This window comes from Anarhichas minor, unplaced genomic scaffold (assembly GCF_050575085.1).
Source record: "Anarhichas minor isolate MPS153535 unplaced genomic scaffold, ASM5057508v1 ptg000087l, whole genome shotgun sequence".
Classification (NCBI taxonomy): Eukaryota; Metazoa; Chordata; class Actinopteri; order Perciformes; family Anarhichadidae; genus Anarhichas; species Anarhichas minor.
The window spans coordinates 4,210,169-4,237,517 of record NW_027466533.1 but is presented as its reverse complement, the minus strand read 5'-3'; the positions used below and the strand labels follow the sequence as shown (position 1 = coordinate 4,237,517).

Sequence of the window (27,349 nt, the reverse complement as noted above, 5' to 3'; positions counted from 1 at the left end):
ACTCAGTGTCTCTGTCCCACTATAACCAGTCCACTCAGCTTCTCTGTCCCACTATAACCAGTCCTTTCAGCCTCTCTGTCCCACTATAACCAGTCCTTTCAGTCTCTCTGTCCCACTATAACAAGTCCACTCAGTCTCTCTGTCCCACTATAACCAGTCCACTCAGTCTCTCTGTCCCACTATAACCAGTCCACTCAGTCTCTCTGTCCCACTATAACAAGTCCACTCAGCCTGTCTGTCCCACTATAACCAGTCCTTTCAGTCTATCTGTCCCACTATAACCAGTCCACTCAGCTTCTCTGTCCCACTATAACCAGTCCTTTCAGTATCTCTGTCTCACTATAACCAGTCCTTTCAGTCTCTCTGTCCCACTATAACCAGTCCTTTCAGCCTATCTGTCCCACTATAACAAGTCCACTCAGTCTCTCTGTCCCACAAAAACCAGTCCTTTCAGTCTCCCTGTCCCACTATAACCAGTCCTTTCAGTATCTCTGTCCCACTATAACCAGTCCTTTCAGCCTCTCTGTCCCACTATAACCAGTCCTTTCAGTCTCTCTGTCCCACTATAACCAGTCCACTCAGTCTCTCTGTCCCACTATAACCAGTACACTCAGCCTCTCTGTCCCACTATAACCAGTCCTTTCAGCCTCTCTGTCCCACTATAACAAGTCCACTCAGTCTCTCTGTCCCACTATAACAAGTCCATTCAGTCTCTCTGTCCAACTATAACCAGTCCTTTCAGTCTCTCTGTCCCACTATAACCAGTCCACTCAGCCTCTCTGTCCCACTATAACCAGTCCTTTCAGTCTCTCTGTCCCACTATAACCAGTCCACTCAGTCTCTCTGTCCCACTATAACCAGTCCTTTCAGTCTCTCTGTCCCACTATAACCAGTCCTTTCAGTCTCTCTGTCCCACTATAACCAGTCCACTCAGTCTCTCTGTCCCACTATAACCAGTCCACTCAGCTTCTCTGTCCCACTATAACCAGTCCTTTCAGTATCTCTGTCCCACTATAACCAGTCATTTCAGTCTCTCTGTCCCACTATAACCAGTCCTTTCAGCCTCTCTGTCCCACTATAACCAGTCCTTTCAGTCTCTCTGTCCCACTATAACAAGTCCACTCAGTCTCTCTGTCCCACTATAACCAGTCCACTCAGCTTCTCTGTCCCACTATAACCAGTCCTTTCAGTATCTCTGTCCCACTATAACCAGTCCACTCAGTCTCTCTGTCCCACTATAACCAGTCCTCTCAGTCTCTCTGTCCCACTATAACCAGTCCACTCAGCCTATCTGTCCCACTATAACCAGTCCACTCAGTCTCTCTGTCCCACTATAACCACTCCACTCAGTCTCTCTGTCCCACTATAACCAGTCCATTCAGTCTCTCTGTCCCACTATAACCAGTCCACTCAGCCTCTCTGTCCCACTATAACCAGTCCACTCAGCCTCTCTGTCCCACTATACCCAGTCCACTCAGCCTCTCTGTCCCACTATAACCAGTCCTTTCAGTCTCTCTGTCCCACTATAACCAGTCCACTCAGTCTCTCTGTCCCACTATAACCAGTCCACTGAGCCTCTCTGTCCCACTATAACCAGTCCACTCAGCCTCTCTGTCCCACTATAACCAGTCCACTCAGTCTCTCTGTCCCACTATAACCAGTCCTTTCAGTCTCTCTATCCCACTATAACCAGTCCTTTCAGTCTCTCTGTCCCACTATAACCAGTCCACTCAGTCTCTCTGTCCCACTATAACCAGTCCACTCAGCCTCTCTGTCCCACTATAACCAGTCCACTCAGTCTCTCTGTCCCACTATAACAAGTCCACTCAGTCTCTCTGTCCAACTATAACCAGTCCTTTCAGTCTCTCTGTCCCACTATAACCAGTCCACTCAATCTCTCTGTCCCACTATAACCAGTCCACTCAGTCTCTCTGTCCCACTATAACAAGTCCACTCAGTCTCTCTGTCCCACTATAACCAGTCCACTCATTCTCTCTGTCCCACTATAACCAGTCCACTCAGCCTCTCTGTCCCACTATAACCAGTCCTTTCAGTCTCTCTGTCCCACTATAACCAGTCCACTCAGTCTCTCTGTCCCACTATAACCAGTCCTTTCAGTCTCTCTGTCCCACTATAACCAGTCCTTTCAGTCTCTCTGTCCCACTATAACCAGTCCACTCAGTCTCTCTGTCCCACTATAACCAGTCCACTCAGCTTCTCTGTCCCACTATAACCAGTCCTTTCAGTATCTCTGTCCCACTATAACCAGTCCTTTCAGCCTCTCTGTCCCACTATAACCAGTCCTTTCAGTCTCTCTGTCCCACTATAACCAGTCCTTTCAGTCTCTCTGTCCCACTATAACCAGTCCACTCAGTCTCTCTGTCCCACTATAACCAGTCCACTCAGCTTCTCTGTCCCACTATAACCAGTCCTTTCAGTATCTCTGTCCCACTATAACCAGTCATTTCAGTCTCTCTGTCCCACTATAACCAGTCCTTTCAGCCTCTCTCTCCCACTATAACCAGTCCTTTCAGTCTCTCTGTCCCACTATAACAAGTCCACTCAGTCTCTCTGTCCCACTTTAACCAGTCCACTCAGTCTCTCTGTCCCACTATAACCAGTCCACTCAGTCTCTCTGTCCCACTATAACAAGTCCACTCAGCCTGTCTGTCCCACTATAACCAGTCCACTCAGTCTCTCTGTCCCACTATAACCAGTCCACTCAGCTTCTCTGTCCCACTATAACCAGTCCTTTCAGTATCTCTGTCTCACTATAACCAGTCCACTCAGCCTCTCTGTCCCACTATAACCAGTCCTTTCAGTCTCTCTGTCCCACTATAACCAGTCCACTCAGTCTCTCTGTCCCACTATAACCAGTCCTTTCAGTCTCTCTGTCCCACTATAACCAGTCCTTTCAGTCTCTCTGTCCCACTATAACCAGTCCACTCAGTCTCTCTGTCCCACTATAACCAGTCCACTCAGCTTCTCTGTCCCACTATAACCAGTCCTTTCAGCCTCTCTGTCCCACTATAACCAGTCCTTTCAGTCTCTCTGTCCCACTATAACAAGTCCACTCAGTCTCTCTGTCCCACTATAACCAGTCCACTCAGTCTCTCTGTCCCACTATAACCAGTCCACTCAGTCTCTCTGTCCCACTATAACAAGTCCACTCAGCCTGTCTGTCCCACTATAACCAGTCCTTTCAGTCTATCTGTCCCACTATAACCAGTCCACTCAGCTTCTCTGTCCCACTATAACCAGTCCTTTCAGTATCTCTGTCTCACTATAACCAGTCCTTTCAGTCTCTCTGTCCCACTATAACCAGTCCTTTCAGCCTATCTGTCCCACTATAACAAGTCCACTCAGTCTCTCTGTCCCACAAAAACCAGTCCTTTCAGTCTCCCTGTCCCACTATAACCAGTCCTTTCAGTATCTCTGTCCCACTATAACCAGTCCTTTCAGCCTCTCTGTCCCACTATAACCAGTCCTTTCAGTCTCTCTGTCCCACTATAACCAGTCCTTTCAGTCTCTCTGTCCCACTATAACCAGTCCACTCAGTCTCTCTGTCCCACTATAACCAGTCCACTCAGCTTCTCTGTCCCACTATAACCAGTCCTTTCAGTATCTCTGTCCCACTATAACCAGTCATTTCAGTCTCTCTGTCCCACTATAACCAGTCCTTTCAGCCTCTCTCTCCCACTATAACCAGTCCTTTCAGTCTCTCTGTCCCACTATAACAAGTCCACTCAGTCTCTCTGTCCCACTTTAACCAGTCCACTCAGTCTCTCTGTCCCACTATAACCAGTCCACTCAGTCTCTCTGTCCCACTATAACAAGTCCACTCAGCCTGTCTGTCCCACTATAACCAGTCCACTCAGTCTCTCTGTCCCACTATAACCAGTCCACTCAGCTTCTCTGTCCCACTATAACCAGTCCTTTCAGTATCTCTGTCTCACTATAACCAGTCCACTCAGCCTCTCTGTCCCACTATAACCAGTCCTTTCAGTCTCTCTGTCCCACTATAACCAGTCCACTCAGTCTCTCTGTCCCACTATAACCAGTCCTTTCAGTCTCTCTGTCCCACTATAACCAGTCCTTTCAGTCTCTCTGTCCCACTATAACCAGTCCACTCAGTCTCTCTGTCCCACTATAACCAGTCCACTCAGCTTCTCTGTCCCACTATAACCAGTCCTTTCAGCCTCTCTGTCCCACTATAACCAGTCCTTTCAGTCTCTCTGTCCCACTATAACAAGTCCACTCAGTCTCTCTGTCCCACTATAACCAGTCCACTCAGTCTCTCTGTCCCACTATAACCAGTCCACTCAGTCTCTCTGTCCCACTATAACAAGTCCACTCAGCCTGTCTGTCCCACTATAACCAGTCCTTTCAGTCTATCTGTCCCACTATAACCAGTCCACTCAGCTTCTCTGTCCCACTATAACCAGTCCTTTCAGTATCTCTGTCTCACTATAACCAGTCCTTTCAGTCTCTCTGTCCCACTATAACCAGTCCTTTCAGCCTATCTGTCCCACTATAACAAGTCCACTCAGTCTCTCTGTCCCACAAAAACCAGTCCTTTCAGTCTCCCTGTCCCACTATAACCAGTCCTTTCAGTATCTCTGTCCCACTATAACCAGTCCTTTCAGCCTCTCTGTCCCACTATAACCAGTCCTTTCAGTCTCTCTGTCCCACTATAACCAGTCCACTCAGTCTCTCTGTCCCACTATAACCAGTACACTCAGCCTCTCTGTCCCACTATAACCAGTCCTTTCAGCCTCTCTGTCCCACTATAACAAGTCCACTCAGTCTCTCTGTCCCACTATAACAAGTCCATTCAGTCTCTCTGTCCAACTATAACCAGTCCTTTCAGTCTCTCTGTCCCACTATAACCAGTCCACTCAGCCTCTCTGTCCCACTATAACCAGTCCTTTCAGTCTCTCTGTCCCACTATAACCAGTCCACTCAGTCTCTCTGTCCCACTATAACCAGTCCTTTCAGTCTCTCTGTCCCACTATAACCAGTCCTTTCAGTCTCTCTGTCCCACTATAACCAGTCCACTCAGTCTCTCTGTCCCACTATAACCAGTCCACTCAGCTTCTCTGTCCCACTATAACCAGTCCTTTCAGTATCTCTGTCCCACTATAACCAGTCATTTCAGTCTCTCTGTCCCACTATAACCAGTCCTTTCAGCCTCTCTGTCCCACTATAACCAGTCCTTTCAGTCTCTCTGTCCCACTATAACAAGTCCACTCAGTCTCTCTGTCCCACTATAACCAGTCCACTCAGCTTCTCTGTCCCACTATAACCAGTCCTTTCAGTATCTCTGTCCCACTATAACCAGTCATTTCAGTCTCTCTGTCCCACTATAACCAGTCCTTTCAGCCTCTCTGTCCCACTATAACCAGTCCTTTCAGTCTCTCTGTCCCACTATAACCAGTCCACTCAGTCTCTCTGTCCCACTATAACCAGTCCACTCAGTCTCTCTGTCCCACTATAACCAGTCCACTCAGTCTCTCTGTCCCACTATAACCAGTCCACTCAGCCTCTCTGTCCCACTATACCCAGTCCACTCAGCCTCTCTGTCCCACTATAACCAGTCCACTCAGCCTCTCTGTCCCACTATAACCAGTCCTTTCAGTCTCTCTGTCCCACTATAACCAGTCCACTCAGTCTCTCTGTCCCACTATAACCAGTCCACTGAGCCTCTCTGTCCCACTATAACCAGTCCACTCAGCCTCTCTGTCCCACTATAACCAGTCCACTCAGTCTCTCTGTCCCACTATAACCAGTCCTTTCAGTCTCTCTATCCCACTATAACCAGTCCTTTCAGTCTCTCTGTCCCACTATAACCAGTCCACTCAGTCTCTCTGTCCCACTATAACCAGTCCACTCAGCCTCTCTGTCCCACTATAACCAGTCCACTCAGTCTCTCTGTCCAACTATAACCAGTCCTTTCAGTCTCTCTGTCCCACTATAACCAGTCCACTCAATCTCTCTGTCCCACTATAACCAGTCCACTCAGCCTCTCTGTCCCACTATAACCAGTCCACTCAGTCTCTCTCTCCCACTATAACAAGTCCACTCAGTCTCTCTGTCCCACTATAACCAGTCCACTCATTCTCTCTGTCCCACTATAACCAGTCCTTTCAGTCTCTCTGTCCCACTATAACCAGTCCACTCAGTCTCTCTGTCCCACTATAACCAGTCCTTTCAGTCTCTCTGTCCCACTATAACCAGTCCTTTCAGTCTCTCTGTCCCACTATAACCAGTCCACTCAGTCTCTCTGTCCCACTATAACCAGTCCACTCAGCTTCTCTGTCCCACTATAACCAGTCCTTTCAGTATCTCTGTTCCACTATAACCAGTCCTTTCAGCCTCTCTGTCCCACTATAACCAGTCCTTTCAGTCTCTCTGTCCCACTATAACCAGTCCTTTCAGTCTCTCTGTCCCACTATAACCAGTCCACTCAGTCTCTCTGTCCCACTATAACCAGTCCACTCAGCTTCTCTGTCCCACTATAACCAGTCCTTTCAGTATCTCTGTCCCACTATAACCAGTCATTTCAGTCTCTCTGTCCCACTATAACCAGTCCTTTCAGCCTCTCTGTCCCACTATAACCAGTCCACTCAGTCTCTCTGTCCCACTATAACAAGTCCACTCAGTCTCTCTGTCCCACTTTAACCAGTCCACTCAGTCTCTCTGTCCCACTATAACCAGTCCACTCAGTCTCTCTGTCCCACTATAACAAGTCCACTCAGCCTGTCTGTCCCACTATAACCAGTCCACTCAGTCTCTCTGTCCCACTATAACCAGTCCACTCAGCTTCTCTGTCCCACTATCACCAGTCCTTTCAGTATCTCTGTCTCACTATAACCAGTCCACTCAGCCTCTCTGTCCCACTATAACCAGTCCTTTCAGTCTCTCTGTCCCACTATAACCAGTCCACTCAGTCTCTCTGTCCCACTATAACCAGTCCTTTCAGTCTCTCTGTCCCACTATAACCAGTCCTTTCAGTCTCTCTGTCCCACTATAACCAGTCCACTCAGTCTCTCTGTCCCACTATAACCAGTCCACTCAGCTTCTCTGTCCCACTATAACCAGTCCTTTCAGTATCTCTGTCCCACTATAACCAGTCATTTCAGTCTCTCTGTCCCACTATAACCAGTCCTTTCAGCCTCTCTGTCCCACTATGACCAGTCCACTCAGTCTCTCTGTCCCACTATAACAAGTCCACTCAGTCTCTCTGTCCCACTATAACCAGTCCACTCAGTCTCTCTGTCCCACTATAACCAGTCCACTCAGTCTCTCTGTCCCACTATAACAAGTCCACTCAGCCTGTCTGTCCCACTATAACCAGTCCTTTCAGTCTCTCTGTCCCACTATAACCAGTCCACTCAGCTTCTCTGTCCCACTATAACCAGTCCTTTCAGTATCTCTGTCTCACTATAACCAGTCCTTTCAGTCTCTCTGTCCCACTATAACCAGTCCTTTCAGCCTATCTGTCCCACTATAACAAGTCCACTCAGTCTCTCTGTCCCACAAAAACCAGTCCTTTCAGTCTCCCTGTCCCACTATAACCAGTCCTTTCAGTATCTCTGTCCCACTATAACCAGTCCTTTCAGCCTCTCTGTCCCACTATAACCAGTCCTTTCAGTCTCTCTGTCCCACTATAACCAGTCCACTCAGTCTCTCTGTCCCACTATAACCAGTACACTCAGCCTCTCTGTCCCACTATAACCAGTCCTTTCAGCCTCTCTGTCCCACTATAACAAGTCCACTCAGTCTCTCTGTCCCACTATAACAAGTCCACTCAGTCTCTCTGTCCAACTATAACCAGTCCTTTCAGTCTCTCTGTCCCACTATAACCAGTCCACTCAGCCTCTCTGTCCCACTATAACCAGTCCTTTCAGTCTCTCTGTCCCACTATAACCAGTCCACTCAGTCTCTCTGTCCCACTATAACCAGTCCTTTCAGTCTCTCTGTCCCACTATAACCAGTCCTTTCAGTCTCTCTGTCCCACTATAACCAGTCCACTCAGCTTCTCTGTCCCACTATAACCAGTCCTTTCAGTATCTCTATCCCACTATAACCAGTCATTTCAGTCTCTCTGTCCCACTATAACCAGTCATTTCAGCCTCTCTGTCCCACTATAACCAGTCCTTTCAGTCTCTCTGTCCCACTATAACAAGTCCACTCAGCCTCTCTGCCCCACTATAACCAGTCCACTCAGTCTCTCTGTCCCACTATAACAAGTCCACTCAGTCTCTCTGTCCCACTATAACAAGTCCACTCAGTCTCTCTGTCCCACTATAACAAGTCCACTCAGTCTCTCTGTCCAACTATAACCAGTCCTTTCAGTCTCTCTGTCCCACTATAACCAGTACACTCAGCCTCTCTGTCCCACTATAACCAGTCCATTCAGTCTCTCTGTCCCACTATAACAAGTCCACTCAGTCTCTCTGTCCCACTATAACAAGTCCACTCAGTCTCTCTGTCCAACTATAACCAGTCCTTTCAGTCTCTCTGTCCCACTATAACCAGTCCACTCAGCCTCTCTGTCCCACTATAACCAGTCCTTTCAGTCTCTCTGTCCCACTATAACCAGTCCACTCAGTCTCTCTGTCCCACTATAACCAGTCCTTTCAGTCTCTCTGTCCCACTATAACCAGTCCTTTCAGTCTCTCTGTCCCACTATAACCAGTCCACTCAGTCTCTCTGTCCCACTATAACCAGTCCACTCAGCTTCTCTGTCCCACTATAAGCAGTCCTTTCAGTATCTCTGTCCCACTATAACCAGTCATTTCAGTCTCTCTGTCCCACTATAACCAGTCCTTTCAGCCTCTCTGTCCCACTATAACCAGTCCTTTCAGTCTCTCTGTCCCACTATAACAAGTCCACTCAGTCTCTCTGTCCCACTTTAACCAGTCCACTCAGTCTCTCTGTCCCACTATAACCAGTCCACTCAGTCTCTCTTTGTCCCACTATAACAAGTCCACTCAGCCTGTCTGTCCCACTATAACCAGTCCACTCAGTCTCTCTGTCCCACTATAACCAGTCCACTCAGCTTCTCTGTCCCACTATAACCAGTCCTTTCAGTATCTCTGTCTCACTATAACCAGTCCTTTCAGTCTCTCTGTCCCACTATAACCAGTCCTTTCAGCCTCTCTGTCCCACTATAACAAGTCCACTCAGTCTCTCTGTCCCACAAAAACCAGTCCTTTCAGTCTCCCTGTCCCACTATAACCAGTCCTTTCAGTCTCTCTGTCCCACTATAACAAGTCCACTCAGCCTCTCTGTCCCACTATAACCAGTCCTTTCAGTCTCTCTGTCCCACTATAACCAGTCCACTCAGTCTCTCTGTCCCACTATAACAAGTCCACTCAGCCTGTCTGTCCCACTATAACCAGTCCACTCAATCTCTCTGTCCCACTATAACCAGTCCACTCAGCTTCTCTGTCCCACTATAACCAGTCCTTTCAGTCTCTCTGTCCCACGATAACAAGTCCACTCAGCCTCTCTGTCCCACTATAACCAGTCCTTTCAGTATCTCTGTCCCACTATAACAAGTCCACTCAGCCTCTCTGTCCCACTATAACCAGTCATTTCAGTATCTCTGTCCCACTATAACCAGTCCTTTCAGTCTCTCTGTCCCACTATAACCAGTCCTTTCAGCCTCTCTGTCCCACTATAACAAGTCCACTCAGTCTCTCTGTCCCACTATAACCAGTCCTTTCAGTCTCCCTGTCCCACTATAACCAGTCCTTTCAGTATCTCTGTCCCACTATAACCAGTCCTTTCAGCCTCTCTGTCCCACTATAACCAGTCCTTTCAGTCTCCCTGTCCCACTATAACCAGTCCTTTCAGTATCTCTGTCCCACTATAACCAGTCCTTTCAGTCTCTCTGTCCCACTATAACCAGTCATTTCAGTATCTCTGTCCCACTATAACCAGTCCTTTCAGCCTCTCTGTCCCACTATAACAAGTCCACTCAGTCTCTCTGTCCCACTATAACCAGTCCACTCAGTCTCTCTGTCCCACTATAACCAGTCCACTCAGTCTCTCTGTCCCACTATAACCAGTCCACTTAGTCTCTCTGTCCCACTATAACAAGTCCACTCAGCCTGTCTGTCCCACTATAACCAGTCCTTTCAGTCTCCCTGTCCCACTATAACCAGTCCTTTCAGTCTCTCTGTCCCACTATAACCAGTCCTTTCAGCCTCTCTGTCCCACTATAACAAGTCCACTCAGTCTCTCTGTCCCACTATAACCAGTCCTTTCAGTCTCCCTGTCCCACTATAACCAGTCCTTTCAGTCTCTCTGTCCCACTATAACAAGTCCACTCAGTCTCTCTGTCCCACTATAACCAGTACACTCAGCCTGTCTGTCCCACTATAACCAGTCCACTCAATCTCTCTGTCCCACTATAACCAGTCCACTCAGCTTCTCTGTCCCACTATAACCAGTCCTTTCAGTATCTCTGTCCCACTATAACCAGTCCTTTCAGTCTCTCTGTCCCACTATAACCAGTCCTTTCAGCCTCTCTGTCCCACTATAACAAGTCCACTCAGTCTCTCTGTCCCACTATAACCAGTCCTTTCAGTCTCCCTGTCCCACTATAACCAGTCCTTTCAGTCTCTCTGTCCCACTATAACAAGTCCACTCAGTCTCTCTGTCCCACTATAACCAGTCCACTCAGTCTCTCTGTCCCACTATAACAAGTCCACTCAGTCTCTCTGTCCCACTATAACCAGTCCACTCAATCTCTCTGTCCCACTATAACCAGTCCACTCAGCTTCTCTGTCCCACTATAACCAGTCCTTTCAGTCTCTCTGTCCCACTATAACAAGTCCTTTCAGTCTCTCTGTCCCACTATAACCAGTCCTTTCAGCCTCTCTGTCCCACTATAACAAGTCCACTCAGTCTCTCTGTCCCACTATAACTAGTCCACTCAGTCTCTCTGTCCCACTATAACAAGTCCACTCAGCCTGTCTGTCCCACTATAACCAGTCCACTCAATCTCTCTGTCCCACTATAACCAGTCCACTCAGCTTCTCTGTCCCACTATAACCAGTCCTTTCAGTATCTCTGTCCCACTATAACCAGTCCTTTCAGTCTCTCTGTCCCACTATAACCAGTCCTTTCAGCCTCTCTGTCCCACTATAACAAGTCCACTCAGTCTCTCTGTCCCACTATAACCAGTCCTTTCAGTCTCCCTGTCCCACTATAACTAGTCCTTTCAGTCTCTCTGTCCCACTATAACAAGTCCACTCAGTCTCTCTGTCCCACTATAACCAGTCCACTCAGTCTCTCTGTCCCACTATAACCAGTCCACTCAGTCTCTCTGTCCCACTATAACCAGTCCACTCAATCTCTCTGTCCCACTATAACCAGTCCACTCAGCTTCTCTGTCCCACTATAACCAGTCCTTTCAGTCTCTCTGTCCCACTATAACCAGTCCTTTCAGCCTCTCTGTCCCACTATAACAAGTCCACTCAGTCTCTCTGTCCCACTATAACCAGTCCACTCAGTCTCTCTGTCCCACTATAACAAGTCCACTCAGCCTGTCTGTCCCACTATAACCAGTCCACTCAATCTCTCTGTCCCACTATAACCAGTCCACTCAGCTTCTCTGTCCCACTATAACCAGTCCTTTCAGTATCTCTGTCCCACTATAACCAGTCCTTTCAGTCTCTCTGTCCCACTATAACCAGTCCTTTCAGCCTCTCTGTCCCACTATAACAAGTCCACTCAGTCTCTCTGTCCCACTATAACCAGTCCTTTCAGTCTCCCTGTCCCACTATAACCAGTCCTTTCAGTCTCTCTGTCCCACTATAACAAGTCCACTCAGTCTCTCTGTCCCACTATAACCAGTCCACTCAGTCTCTCTGTCCCACTATAACCAGTCCACTCAGTCTCTCTGTCCCACTATAACAAGTCCACTCAGCCTGTCTGTCCCACTATAACTAGTCCACTCAGTCTCTCTGTCCCACTATAACCAGTACACTCAGCTTCTCTGTCCCACTATAACCAGTCCTTTTAGTCTCTCTGTCCCACTATAACCAGTCCTTTCAGCCTCTCTGTCCCACTATAACAAGTCCACTCAGTCTCTCTGTCCCACTATAACCAGTCCACTCAGTCTCTCTGTCCCACTATAACAAGTCCACTCAGCCTGTCTGTCCCACTATAACCAGTCCACTCAATCTCTCTGTCCCACTATAACCAGTCCACTCAGCTTCTCTGTCCCACTATAACCAGTCCTTTCAGTATCTCTGTCCCACTATAACCAGTCCTTTCAGTCTCTCTGTCCCACTATAACCAGTCCTTTCAGCCTCTCTGTCCCACTATAACAAGTCCACTCAGTCTCTCTGTCCCACTATAACCAGTCCTTTCAGTCTCCCTGTCCCACTATAACCAGTCCTTTCAGTCTCTCTGTCCCACTATAACAAGTCCACTCAGTCTCTCTGTCCCACTATAACCAGTCCACTCAGTCTCTCTGTCCCACTATAACAAGTCCACTCAGCCTGTCTGTCCCACTATAACTAGTCCACTCAGTCTCTCTGTCCCACTATAACCAGTCCACTCAGCTTCTCTGTCCCACTATAACCAGTCCTTTCAGTATCTCTGTCCCACTATAACCAGTCCTTTCAGTCTCTCTGTCCCACTATAACCAGTCCTTGCAGCCTCTCTGTCCCACTATAACAAGTGCACTCCGTCTCTCTGTCCCACTATAACCAGTCCTTTCAGTCTCTCTGTCCCACTATAACCAATCCACTCAGTCTCTCTGTCCCACTATAACCAGTCCACTCAGTCTCTCTGTCCCACTATAACCAGTCCACTCAGTCTCTCTGTCCCACTATAACAAGTCCACTCAGCCTGTCTGTCCCACTATAACCAGTCCACTCAATCTCTCTGTCCCACTATAACCAGTCCACTCAGCTTCTCTGTCCCACTATAACCAGTCCTTTCAGTCTCTCTGTCCCACTATAACCAGTCCTTTCAGTCTCTCTGTCCCACTATAACCAGTCCACTCAGTCTCTCTGTCCCACTATAACCAGTCCACTCAGTCTCTCTGTCCCACTATAACCAGTCCACTCAGTCTCTCTGTCCCACTATAACCAGTCCACTCAATCTCTCTGTCCCACTATAACCAGTCCACTCAGCTTCTCTGTCCCACTATAACCAGTCCACTCAGCCTGTCTGTCCCACTATAACCAGTCCACTCAATCTCTCTGTCCCACTATAACCAGTGCACTCAGCTTCTCTGTCCCACTATAACCAGTCCTTTCAGTATCTCTGTCCCACTATAACCAGTCCTTTCAGTCTCTCTGTCCCACTATAACCAGTCCTTTCAGCCTCTCTGTCCCACTATAACAAGTCCACTCAGTCTCTCTGTCCCACTATAACCAGTCCTTTCAGTCTCCCTGTCCCACTATAACCAGTCCTTTCAGTCTCTCTGTCCCACTATAACAAGTCCACTCAGTCTCTCTGTCCCACTATAACCAGTCCACTCAGTCTCTCTGTCCCACTATAACCAGTCCACTCAGTCTCTCTGTCCCACTATAACAAGTCCACTCAGCCTGTCTGTCCCACTATAACTAGTCCACTCAGTCTCTCTGTCCCACTATAACCAGTCCACTCAGCTTCTCTGTCCCACTATAACCAGTCCTTTCAGTCTCTCTGTCCCACTATAACCAGTCCTTTCAGCCTCTCTGTCCCACTATAACAAGTCCACTCAGTCTCTCTGTCCCACTATAACCAGTCCACTCAGTCTCTCTGTCCCACTATAACAAGTCCACTCAGCCTGTCTGTCCCACTATAACCAGTCCACTCAATCTCTCTGTCCCACTATAACCAGTCCACTCAGCTTCTCTGTCCCACTATAACCAGTCCTTTCAGTATCTCTGTCCCACTATAACCAGTCCTTTCAGTCTCTCTGTCCCACTATAACCAGTCCTTTCAGCCTCTCTGTCCCACTATAACAAGTCCACTCAGTCTCTCTGTCCCACTATAACAAGTCCACTCAGCCTGTCTGTCCCACTATAACCAGTCCACTCAATCTCTCTGTCCCACTATAACCAGTCCACTCAGCTTCTCTGTCCCACTATAACCAGTCCTTTCAGTCTCTCTGTCCCACTATAACCAGTCCTTTCAGTCTCTCTGTCCCACTATAACCAGTCCACTCAGTCTCTCTGTCCCACTATAACCAGTCCACTCAGTCTCTCTGTCCCACTATAACCAGTCCACTCAGTCTCTCTGTCCCACTATAACCAGTCCACTCAATCTCTCTGTCCCACTATAACCAGTCCACTCAGCTTCTCTGTCCCACTATAACCAGTCCACTCAGCCTGTCTGTCCCACTATAACCAGTCCACTCAATCTCTCTGTCCCACTATAACCAGTGCACTCAGCTTCTCTGTCCCACTATAACCAGTCCTTTCAGTATCTCTGTCCCACTATAACCAGTCCTTTCAGTCTCTCTGTCCCACTATAACCAGTCCTTTCAGCCTCTCTGTCCCACTATAACAAGTCCACTCAGTCTCTCTGTCCCACTATAACCAGTCCTTTCAGTCTCCCTGTCCCACTATAACCAGTCCTTTCAGTCTCTCTGTCCCACTATAACAAGTCCACTCAGTCTCTCTGTCCCACTATAACCAGTCCACTCAGTCTCTCTGTCCCACTATAACAAGTCCACTCAGCCTGTCTGTCCCACTATAACTAGTCCACTCAGTCTCTCTGTCCCACTATAACCAGTCCACTCAGCTTCTCTGTCCCACTATAACCAGTCCTTTCAGTCTCTCTGTCCCACTATAACCAGTCCTTTCAGCCTCTCTGTCCCACTATAACAAGTCCACTCAGTCTCTCTGTCCCACTATAACCAGTCCACTCAGTCTCTCTGTCCCACTATAACAAGTCCACTCAGCCTGTCTGTCCCACTATAACCAGTCCACTCAATCTCTCTGTCCCACTATAACCAGTCCACTCAGCTTCTCTGTCCCACTATAACCAGTCCTTTCAGTATCTCTGTCCCACTATAACCAGTCCTTTCAGTCTCTCTGTCCCACTATAACCAGTCCTTTCAGCCTCTCTGTCCCACTATAACAAGTCCACTCAGTCTCTCTGTCCCACTATAACCAGTCCTTTCAGTCTCCCTGTCCCACTATAACCAGTCCTTTCAGTCTCTCTGTCCCACTATAACAAGTCCACTCAGTCTCTCTGTCCCACTATAACCAGTCCACTCAGTCTCTCTGTCCCACTATAACAAGTCCACTCAGCCTGTCTGTCCCACTATAACTAGTCCACTCAGTCTCTCTGTCCCACTATAACCAGTCCACTCAGCTTCTCTGTCCCACTATAACCAGTCCTTTCAGTATCTCTGTCCCACTATAACCAGTCCTTTCAGTCTCTCTGTCCCACTATAACCAGTCCTTGCAGCCTCTCTGTCCCACTATAACAAGTGCACTCCGTCTCTCTGTCCCACTATAACCAGTCCTTTCAGTCTCTCTGTCCCACTATAACCAATCCACTCAGTCTCTCTGTCCCACTATAACCAGTCCACTCAGTCTCTCTGTCCCACTATAACCAGTCCACTCAGTCTCTCTGTCCCACTATAACAAGTCCACTCAGCCTGTCTGTCCCACTATAACCAGTCCACTCAATCTCTCTGTCCCACTATAACCAGTCCACTCAGCTTCTCTGTCCCACTATAACCAGTCCTTTCAGTCTCTCTGTCCCACTATAACCAGTCCTTTCAGTCTCTCTGTCCCACTATAACCAGTCCACTCAGTCTCTCTGTCCCACTATAACCAGTCCACTCAGTCTCTCTGTCCCACTATAACAAGTCCACTCAGCCTGTCTGTCCCACTATAACCTGTCCACTCAATCTCTCTGTCCCACTATAACCAGTCCACTCAGCTTCTCTGTCCCACTATAACCAGTCCTTTCAGTCTCTCTGTCCCACTATAACCAGTCCACTCAGTCTCTCTGTCCCACTATAACCAGTCCACTCAGTCTCTCTGTCCCACTATAACCAGTCCACTCAGTCTCTCTGTCCCACTATAACTAGTCCACTCAGTCTCTCTGTCCCACTATAACAAGTCCACTCAGTCTCTCTGTCCCACTATAACCTGTCCACTCAATCTCTCTGTCCCACTATAACCAGTCCACTCAGCTTCTCTGTCCCACTATAACCAGTCCTTTCAGTCTCTCTGTCCCACTATAACCAGTCCACTCAGTCTCTCTGTCCCACTATAACCAGTCCACTCAGTCTCTCTGTCCCACTATAACCAGTCCACTCAGTCTCTCTGTCCCACTATAACCAGTCCACTCAGTCTCTCTGTCCCACTGTGCTGCTCAATAACAAAAGATTTTGTGCAGAATGAGACTCTGTGTCACATCAGGGATTTTTGCCACAAACAGCCAACAGGCTTCACACACTTCACTTAAAGTAAAAGTGAACGTTGATGTCACCGCTAGAGTGTTTCGGCATTTAGCTAGACGCAGAACACACCAGTTGGTGTCACAACATCGTTGCTGCGTTTGATTTGGGTGAACTAGCGTGCTTGCTGGGTGGAGCACTAAACCAGTGATTAATTAAGGTACATGCAACCTTTTGTTAATGAAGCAGAGGCACAATAATGATTGTTAATTTGATTGTTTTGTTGTGCTTTTATGTGCTGTTCACTAACTGCTAGCCCCGTGTGTGGTTACCCCTTAATTAACTTGTCATATTTTGATTTATTTTATCAAGTAAAGTTTTCGAATTTGCTAACACAGGACAACCACCGCTTCACTCGGCTATCTTAAATAAGGAGCTGGAAGTATAAAAAAGATGAAATGTGCGAAGATGGAAAACATTATACCTGCCAAACACTAGCATGTTAGCATTGTCACTTACGTTAGCATATGGCTCAAAGCATCACTGCAATTAAGTGCAGCCCCACAGAGCCACTAGCATGCCTGCAGACTCTTAAACTGTAAATGCTCTGCCATTTTATTAAATGTACGTGTGCCCTACATAGTCCAAAATGTCAATTTACTTCTCCTATAGTGTAAGCTGCCCAGCATTTCTTATATTTGGGGTAGTTGATGAGTGAGCAAGAGAGGGAATTCAGACACAGCGTCAGTATTGTTTCACTACAACATGGTGTTGTGTTTTTCTTTTAATAATAAACTTTTTACCGGTGTTACTTTTGTCTGGTTTAATTTGGACCAGTGGAGGTGGAGCTGCTATCTCTCATCATGTGTCCATAAGTGAGGTCACGCACAGACTTGAAATGCTACTCTGCAGAGTTGGTAACGTGATCTGGCAGCCACGGACAACCCAAAGGTATATGCCCGGGTCGTTGCAGCCGGAGCACAAACACACTGCCTGTGCACTGTTACCACAGCCATGGCCTAATAGCTTCTGATGGATCCAGATTTTTTTGGTTTATATGCACGATTATGTGTCAGAGGGTGGGGGGAGGCTGTGGTTTTGCTCCCCCAATATCCCACTTGGCTCCCACTCAGTGATCCCAACCCCCATATCCCCCTGTTTCCACCAGCATGCATATTAATCTGCCATCGGCCCACACCCCTGTCCCCTCTCACACTACTGGGGGAGGTTAGGGGGGGAGCAGGAAATGGAGGAAAGGGGGACACAGGCACAGTTAGATGCAGGAAAAAGGAAAACCAATCCATCTCTCACTCTTATAGTTCCTGACACTTTTAAACGCGGCTTTACTAGGAGCAGGTGTTAACACATTTTACGTCAATATTGCCTTTGCACAAGCAGCATTTAAGGCTTCCTCGGCATTATGAGCGTGCATCTGTTTGCACCTGCAGTATATGAATTCAGCCTGTCCAACTTAGAGAAGTGCAGGAATGTGGTATTCCTTCCCTCCATAGCCCCCCCCCTCCGCCCTGCCCCATCTCTCCCTCTACTTCCTTTACTCCCTAGAGATATTTTCCCTTAGCCCAGCGAGCCTCAAAGACAGACATCTTTTATCAAAAGGCTCATGCCCCGCGGCATGCACGCAAGCGCAAATCCTCAAATCTTTAAAGCAGATCCTTCGTCTCCTCTGTTGAGTCCTTCTTGCAGTCTTTTTCTGTTCTTGTCTCTGTTTTGTCATTCTGTCAAGGGGATGGCAAAATGACAAAATCGAAATGTCCCTTTGACTTGTCAAAATGTGTTCAGCATCACTTTGTGGGTTATGACCACTGTGCTGTGGCACCAGCCGGTATTGTATCTAATACAATCCCATTATCTGTGTTTTTATTTTCTTGATATGTTCAAATTTCTTTCACGAGATGATGAATGTTTAAAAATAATAACACATGCTAAAATTACAAGTCGGCATATACAGAGGGGGATGGGAAATTGACCATGTGTCCATGAAGACAAGTAGACTTTTTTTTTTATTTCAAGAAGAAGAAAAAAATTAAACCTGTGCTCCTACATCTTCTATTTGTTCCTCCCATTTCTGCTGCAGTGACCCACGAACACCTGAAGGAACGCGCCCTTTTTAGTCTCCCTCCTCCACCACCAGGGGCCAACCCCACAGAGTACTACCACCTGATGGCCAGTGCCAGCCAGCGAAGCCCTTACGGAGACCTGCTGATGCAGAGCAGTGCAGCAGCAGCAGCCGCGGCGGCTGCAGCTGCGGCTGCTCATCTGCCAGAATACATCAGCCCTGTGGATGGTGAGGATAAACTGACAGCTTGTGATTTGTTGCCTTTTGACAGAAATACAACTTAAAATATTGTACTGCACCTAAGCAATTTATGAATGTACAGTCATAAAATGAGAATTACACTATATACATTAATAGCACATCAGATTATAAAACTGTTGGATTTCAACGTCATTTTATCATATCTTAATCTAGTAACAAATTTCGTTTATCTAATTCGAAATCTGTTAAAAACCGTTATTATGAAACCCACATTTTACTCCCAATGAAACGCAGCATATTTGGGTTTCACTGGGAGATTCCGACTTCTGAAATTGACAAGATTTTTTACTACGAGACTTAACACTGTTCAATGTGATCTCCCCACTCTTCATTTATTTGCTGTTTGGGCAGCGTTTTGCGTAATTTCTTGAAGCACGTATTAATGTTGTGTAGCAGTGGTTAACCTTGTGAAACGCCACGGTTAACACGTTAACCTTGTGAAACGTCAAGGTTAACGCGTTAACCTTGTGAAACGCCACGGTTAACACGTTAACCTTGTGAAACGTCAAGGTTAACGCGTTAACCTTGTGAAACGCCACGGTTAACGTTGTGAAACGTCGCAATTAATGTTGTAACACATGATTAACATTGTAATAAGTCACAGTTAACGTTGTAACACATGGTAATATTGTAATAAGTCACAGTTAACATTGTAACGTGCTTAATGATGTGAAATAGTTGTGGTTAGGTTCAGGCCACAAATCTACTTGGTTAGGGTTAAAAAAAATATCATGTTTGGCTTAAAATAAGTACGCTTGTTACGTCAATTAAGCTACAGTGACATAACATCAAGTGACATGACTTCATCAGTGAAACTTGGCACGGGACAGGGACGCCGGTCCCCTGAGTAAGTGTCCCGTGTATGTTTGACCCATCCTACCAACCTCATTGGACTTTTTTGCTCTTCATACTACTTCAGTTGCTCTGAACGTCTCATAATGATGCGTCTCATACAGATGCTGAACCTTCACTGGAAAGCTTACTGAATCACCAACATGATATGTCAGTTTGATATTTCCATGTCAAAAATGAATAATTATCTTTAATAACTGCCATCCCAGTAATACTAAAGCACATGCCTTTCATCCCTGGTGCAAGAGTAACAGCCAGACTTAACATCCATCTTGCCCTTTGTTCTCAGCACCAGGCATGTTGATACCATCCTCTTATTCTTCCTCTTGAGGCATTTTCATGGAAGAGTTCACCACATCAAAGCTAGTGTAGCTCTTTAGACTTACACGTAGCATGGGGGCCGCGGCTAGTTGAGGGTTGAGGATGCATAAACACTAAAAGCCCAAAGGCCAGGAGCTCGTAAAAGCACGTGTTCACTAAGAGTCTCTCATTCTGATGGTGGTTCAGGTGTGCTTCTACTGAGTAACATCCTACAAAACAAATCCAGGGCAACTGCCAAAAGAGCAGCATGAGGAGAATTAGTCCGTGTACGGTGGAGGAGTGTTGCTCTGAGACCTTTGCGTCTGCTCTCTCTTTGTCGGGTGGTTAAGGCAGAGATTAACCTCGCGGGCTGCACGGCTGTCCACTGAACAACGGGGATGAGGCAGCTGAGCGCTGATAGACACACAGTGGTGCACAACAAATGTAACAGCCAGGCAAATAGGCGGGCAAATGCTCACACGTGTTTGCACACAAGCTCACAGAGGCCAGCCTGTTCGCTTTTGCCGGTGAGAACCCCGGCCCTCTATCAAGATGATGGTCCGGCACCAGATCAGAAGTTTGACCTCAGCAACGAAACGCGTCCAAGAAACCTTCAGCCCTTATGAATGGGGAACAGAAAGCACACAGAGTGGAAATCTGTCCGTGAAAGTCAGCCTTTTCGATGCCTGATAATCAAATACTCCACTTGGCACCGACGCCCGCCCGGCTCCAGGAGCCCCTCGCTCTTTCTTTGATCCCATCCAACCACCCACCCAGAGAAAGAAAAAACAAATCTGCCCCACTGCTGTCACCACTACAGTGTCACACGGTTAACGCACGACACCGCAAAGGCAGGCATCCTCACGCACAGGTAGGAAAACACAGCGGAGCGGAAAGGAAGTGATTCCGATGCGGGACCGCTTGGCAATTAATGTTTAAAATGACCTCAATCACTTAGTTAACCACAGCGGTGCTGAAATGGAAGGACTAGGGGCCTTGCAGAAACTGTAGACCACCTCTCCGTCCTCCTCCTCTTTCTTCTCTACCTCCAACCACCTCAGTGACCGCCGCTGCCCTGCCTCGCCCGCACTTGTTTGGCGAGACTGTTTGCTCAAATAGCCGCAACCCCCTCCGCTCTACGCAGCGTCCACACTTGCTGCCACCATCCCGGCAGCTTTTATTTAGTGTTGGACCGTGCTAGGAGTGATGTGGTTAGGTTTAGGCCACTCTGCCAGCCTGGAGGCTCTTCCATTGCGGCCTTGAGACACAAGGCCCGTATTGACCAAGACGGCCAGCTAATGGTCATCGCGGGCAGCCTCGGCCTGAATCAAAGGCCTCATTTACTGCCAGAGCGTGGGAGGAGTAGTGGCAGAGGTGGCAAATATGTGCTTCATCCCTCAGCGTTAGTTTTGGAAGGCAGTGCAGATAAAAACCCATATTAAAAATCAATTTATGCACTAATATTCAGCAGACCCACCGCAAAAACTGGGAGCCCTCAGTGAACCCATAGTATGGCTCCTCACCCGCCTCCCCCTGTTTATCCTCTGGATAAGTGAATTGCGAGGCTTACGGTTGAGCCATGAAACACTGAGTGCTGCTGTGCTGAAGTGTGCTGGTGGAAAAGTTGCGGACACATGTGTCAGGGTGGGGGGGGGGGTTGTCAGTGCCACAGGTCCCACTTATGAATTTGTAGGATTTACTGTTGGGTTTGCCTTAAGTCAGACACTTAAACACAGGAATTTCTCTCCTCTTCGTGAGGAAGATGTTGTTTAAGTGCCACAACTACAGACCGCCACAGACTTTGGGGGAATTCTCTTCATGTTCCCAGTTAAAACACAAACCTACGCAGCACAATGGTTGTTTGATTGCAGTCTTACTGTTTCAAGATCCATAAGCCGCTTGCTGGGTTTTCCTCCCACAGAGTGTGATGGACAGGACTGCTCTGCAAACATGGCGTTAAAGGCCTCGCTGAAACGCTTAGCTGCCTCTGTGAGCCGGTGTTGGAGTCTGCGGTGTTTTCCACACATTAATCATCTCCTGTTCTTATCTGATGACAGTGACATGGATTCTGAGTTGAGCAAACTGGACTAAAACAACAAAAATACATTTTTTACAAAATACAATGTTGGTTCAAATCTCCTTGAATCCCACATGCGTGAGTCTTGTTTTGAATGACATACTTCTCTGAAAACAAGCTGGATTTCCTTCAGACTTAAAAAACTCTGATAAAATGTTAATTTCTTCTCCCTATACGGGATGTAACAATTGGAATATGAATGCCAGAATCACACACGGTATGCCTGCAGTGACTTAGCTGAGAGACATCGGAGACACGTTGGGGCCCAAACACTCAGACATTTCCCCGTGTGCTCTCATAACATCTTTCACAATTCATCGTCTATGGAGGAGTTCCACACTTTATACTTGATGACATCACTAATGTGAGTTTAATAACGCAATCCGTTGTTATCAAAACTTGGAACAAAAACGACCTCCGACATGGAAAAGTGAAATGGAACGGTCATTCAAATGGATTCTAAGGAAACTTGTGCAAGATCCATCTAGTCCGAGTTAGCCAACATAGATGCGCTTGAAGTCACAGCAACATGGCAGCGCATACAGTGAACTGTTAGCAGAATTACCTTTTCATCAATTTTTACTTTACTTGTTTCATGTCGTCTTTTGTGTCGTGAAAAGTGCTGGGACAAAATAGTAGGCATTTCCATCCAGTTGATTTGTGCTCATTTTGAGGTGATGCCTATTTGCTTGAGAAAGGATTCACTAGTCATTCAGCTACAAGTAGTTTGGTCGTCTGTCACGAGAGACTTGCCTACATTAGTTAGCTGCATGTTTTCCCCAATTAGATGCACTGGGACACATTTAGGTCGGAAATACCGACTCAAAGTTCAACTTCAGACTTGCAATGGATCATAGCATTAGCACTCTAGTTTTGGGGTTTTGGAGAGAGTTGTTCATGTTTTCTAATATTTTTGATATAGTGATAACTTGTATGGATTTTGAAAATGGACGTAGTTCCCTTTTGAAGACTAAATACGAGAAGAAATGACTTTAATAGATGTCATTCGTTTCTGTCAGAGATGGGCAGTTGATAAACCCGGCCTTATTAATATTCTGGTCTGTGAACCTCAATGGAAGTAACAAAGATTCCAATACGAATGAAAAGACATTTAACCATGGTTAGCATTAGCTTTGGTACACCACCACTACTGTAAGTATAAATAAAGTCACATTATGGTATTTCACATTGGGAGGCATTCAGAACCCTGTTTGTATATGAACGAGCGGGTATGTAAGGGGTGGGTGGGCAGAGAAATATCAGAGCGGTTTGCGGGAAAACGCTGAAGCTCCCACGACAAAGGCAGTGGCCAAGGTAAATGTGTGCCATCCCGAGGAAAAAGGCTTTAGTGTTGATGCAGCGCAGGGAGTGAGGGAGATAGATCTGTGTACTGATGTGGTGGTGAGGAGTGAGGGGGGCGGGGGAGACTGCATACACAAGCACTTAACCTTAACTATATGTTGGTTCATGAGCACATGGCTGGAAGTGTGTGCTTAAACACGCTGGCAAACACAACGCCGGCTTTGGGCTGGACACTGGGGGCTCATAGAGGATTCAGCGCGAGCCCCCTCGCTAATAATATTCACAGTGTTGGTATTAGTGAGATTTAGCAGAGAAAATAAACATGTTTCTCACTCCGACCGGCCTGTGGGGTAGCTAGGCTGGCTCAAGATGTGGAGGCCTGGGGCCCTGCTGGCACGGACTCAAGCTGCAGGGGGGGGGGGGTCCTCCTGTTCATCATAGAGGGGGACTTTGCTGAGGCCTGCTTCAACATGGTCAAGGCTCATAAGGATTAATCCATTTTTTGGAATAAATTTGAAAACGCATGAACTCCACTGTAATTTATAATTTTACTGAAGTTGATGTCACATGATCACATGTAAAACCACTCTGGCTCCATACGTTAGCAATGTTACTAACTTGGCCTCCAAAGATTTTCATCAGTGACGTGTTGGTAAGAGGCTTTACTCTACTGTGGCTCCCTGTGTGCACGCAAACCTGTGCTGGCACTTACCCTCAAAAAAACCCAGCAGTGCACCGAACGAAGGATGCACCGATACTGACATAACTAACTAACACCGACTCAAATAGCTAGGGTATCGTGACAATGGGGACGCTCTATTCAATTCAATTCTATGTTTTAATACAATATATAGTGGAATTTAAAAGATTTACTCTTGAATTGTAATTCCTGTTCATTTTGAAGATTTTTTACCAAGCTGGTGTACCATTTATTATTTTAGGATAAATAACAATCCAGTACATTTATACCTATGTATGTATTTGATTTACAAAGTTAGTAAAGCAATCTTTAATTAATTCTGATGCTGCTCACACATAAAGTAATAATCCCAGTCAGTTCCACACAGCGAATACAGCTTATTAATCTAACAATAGTACCGGATCGGTTCTCGGTATCGGCCAGTACCCAAAGACCAGGCATCGCTATCAGTATCGCAACTTAATAAGTTGGATCAATGTATCCCGACACCCCACAACACCCCCTTACTCAATGGGTTAGGTATTGAAGCACACAATTCACATTTCTAAACGCAAAACACAAAGTGCTGACCAGCTGCTTGAAACCGTGGTCACACAGGTCCAAGTGCAGCAACGTCAGCTGGTGTTATGTCACCAGCTGACGTTGTGTCCGTCTCATCACCTCCCTCTGGAAACGCCTCTCCCTCTAGCTGTCATCAGCCTCTATGCTCTCAGGCTATTTAGTCTTTTTGCACAAACAGCAGATAATGGGTTTTTTACCACATGGGGCCCATTTGATACCCCTCCACAAAGCGTATTAGGGAAGTTACGTTGCCTACAAGGAGGTGCTCCGTGTGCCCGGGCCGGGATGACACCGAGAGCTAACCCTCCAATTAAAGTGTTCCACAAAGCCATTTCAGTTGAAACAGCTCAGGCAAATGCTTAAAATAATCACACACATACACTCTCTTCACTCCCATCCTTTTTGATATATATTTTTTTTTTTACTTTACTGTATCGATGTGCACTGGAGCGCCTGTAATTATGACTCCATATAAATCCAGATCCCACAATTACAACCAGCCCACGATGCAGTCCCACACATAGACACACACTCCCATATTACACATACACACACACACACACACGCCATGTTACCACATACTGCTGCGCCGCCATGGCCTGTGCAACATCTGTTTTCTCACTCCCTGCCGGAACCTGCTCACCCTTTCAATTATAACCGCCACCTATAAAACACTCCTTTACCAAGTGGTGAGAGTTGTGTGCGCACATTTGTGTTAAAGTTTGCTCCAGGTAAAAGTAGGTTAGACCAGTAACAACAACGCTGAGCAAAAACAAAACTAGCTTGTTCGCACCTGAGGTTTAGGACGGACGTTATAGGCGTATAGGCGTTGAGAATTCTTCCGAGCTGAGGTGGATTTATAGATTGAGGGGGTGGTTGTGACGACGGAGGCGGAGGGCGGCGTTTTGGGCACAGTGCCCAGAAGCGTGAGGCAGGCGCCAGGCTACCAGGCCTGTTTCCTGCTTTATAAAGGGGGAATATTAATACACGTATCTCCCATTAAATCTGTAGCCAGCTCGCCTCACTGCAAAAATAGCAAATCCTTGCTGCTGCACGACCCGTATGCAATGCATAGCTTCTCAGAATGAACTCCTCATTCATGACGGTCCGAGTGGAGAATGGCCTGCCTCTCCACACTTAAGTGTTTTCTGTTCCTCCCCTCCTATCTCCCTCCGATCTCCCTCCTTTCCTCCTGTATGTAGCTAACATACAGGACACAAAGATGACACATTTATTTATTAGCCCTAAAGAGGCACATTCCTGAGGAACGTTTGTTGTTTTTGCCAACTCTTTCATACTCTATCATCTCCACCAGTCTTTTTTTTTTTCAGGCCCCAAACTACTGTTGTCTGTCGTCCCGGGGGCCTCTTTAACTAAGTGTATATGCCTCTGCTTTACGACTCGCCACCTCCAAACATAATAGTTTTGGAAGTAAGATCCTGGTTTATGGCTGCAGGTCTGGCGCGGTGATTATGGCGGTGCCTGGACTCATTTTGCTTGAGGGTTTGTGAGTTCCACCAGTTAAGAGCCGGGGTGTGGGCTACACATTGACAGCGGCAAAGCTGACGTGCAGCAAATGTGTGCGTAGGTGAGCTGTGATGGCCCTATTATGAGCTTCCTGCCTCTCGCGCCTCTGATGATGTCTGCTGTAAGACCTAATTACACGTGCGCACAAAGACACACATGCCGGTCCTGCTCTCTGTCCCCCCACCCCTTTTAAAGCAGCACCTGTTGGTCCCAAGCAAGTGATCTGTCTCTGTGTCCGTGGGAGTGGGACAGACGTATTCCCCAGAAATGCAAAAGAAATAAATACACATGCATGATGGACTATCAGTATGAATGGAAAAACAAATAGCCTTCTCTCCAAGTTCATGGGAAAGTAGTCTTCCCCGTCATTTTCTTGTGCTCTTTTTCTATGAGAATAAGAAAATAGTGCACCAGCCAGGTCTAGCGGAAGGCCATGAATGCTACCTTTGTGAGTCAGCCTTGTTCTTTTTTTTTAATGGTATTCTGAGATCAATTTGTTTAAATTGCCTCCATTTAACTTGCCCAAGTACAGCGGTTTGAAAGAGATTGCTATCACGGCAATTACTGAGACTGATTGGGGGCGATTCATTATGCATAAGAGGACGTGAATGTTAAATAGGGGAGCTGTGTGTGTGTGTGTGTGTGAGAGAGATGCAGGAGATAGAGTGTGGCTTAGCATGGCTGTGACCTCTACTAGAATGCTCGGGGCTGAATGTTTCTTCTAACATGGTCCAGGGTAACTGCTGGTCTCTATTGAGGCCAGGCAGAGGTTTAGTGGAAGTACGAGGAATTAACACGTTTGTCCTCCAACCTGGTGACTGTGACAGGGCTGTCTGCATGTTAGACATCATGTAGTCATTCGTCAGCAAGCGGTCGATTTGTTTTGAAGTCGTCCATGGAGGTAGCGATGACGAGATGGCTGACATTGTCTCTATTGTGTCTCCTTGCGTCTGTGTCCAGTTTCACGTTTCTCCAGCCCCCGGCTGACACCCCGACTGAGCAGGAAGAGGGCGCTGTCCATCTCCCCGCTGTCAGATGCCAGCATTGACCTGCAGACCATGATCCGCACCTCGCCCAACTCGCTGGTGGCCTACATCAACAACTCCCGCTCCAGCTCGGCCGCCAGCAGCTCCTATGGGCACCTTTCAGTCGGAGGGATCAGGTACTTAGACACGTGCATGCATATCTAGCAATCCTCAAACATGCACATACGCACATTTGCAGGCATATACACGTTTCATCATAGATAGCGGTAAAAAAGCTTTTTATTACTAGTTTATGGTATTCAATTCAACAAATATTTTAGATATCATATAT

At 47.0% G+C, this 27,349-nt stretch overlaps 1 protein-coding gene across 1 annotated transcript in view; it reads left to right on the top strand.

Annotated features, from left to right (window-relative positions):
- The window catches only part of gli2a (GLI family zinc finger 2a), an 89,672-nt gene that overhangs the window by 50,090 nt on the left and 12,233 nt on the right, over positions 1–27,349 (top strand). Inside the window, exons 4-5 of the mRNA XM_076081898.1 lie at positions 18,471–18,680; positions 26,993–27,194. Coding sequence (XP_075938013.1) covers positions 18,471–18,680; positions 26,993–27,194 — 412 coding nt within the window. The remainder of the gene's footprint in view (positions 1–18,470; positions 18,681–26,992; positions 27,195–27,349) is intronic.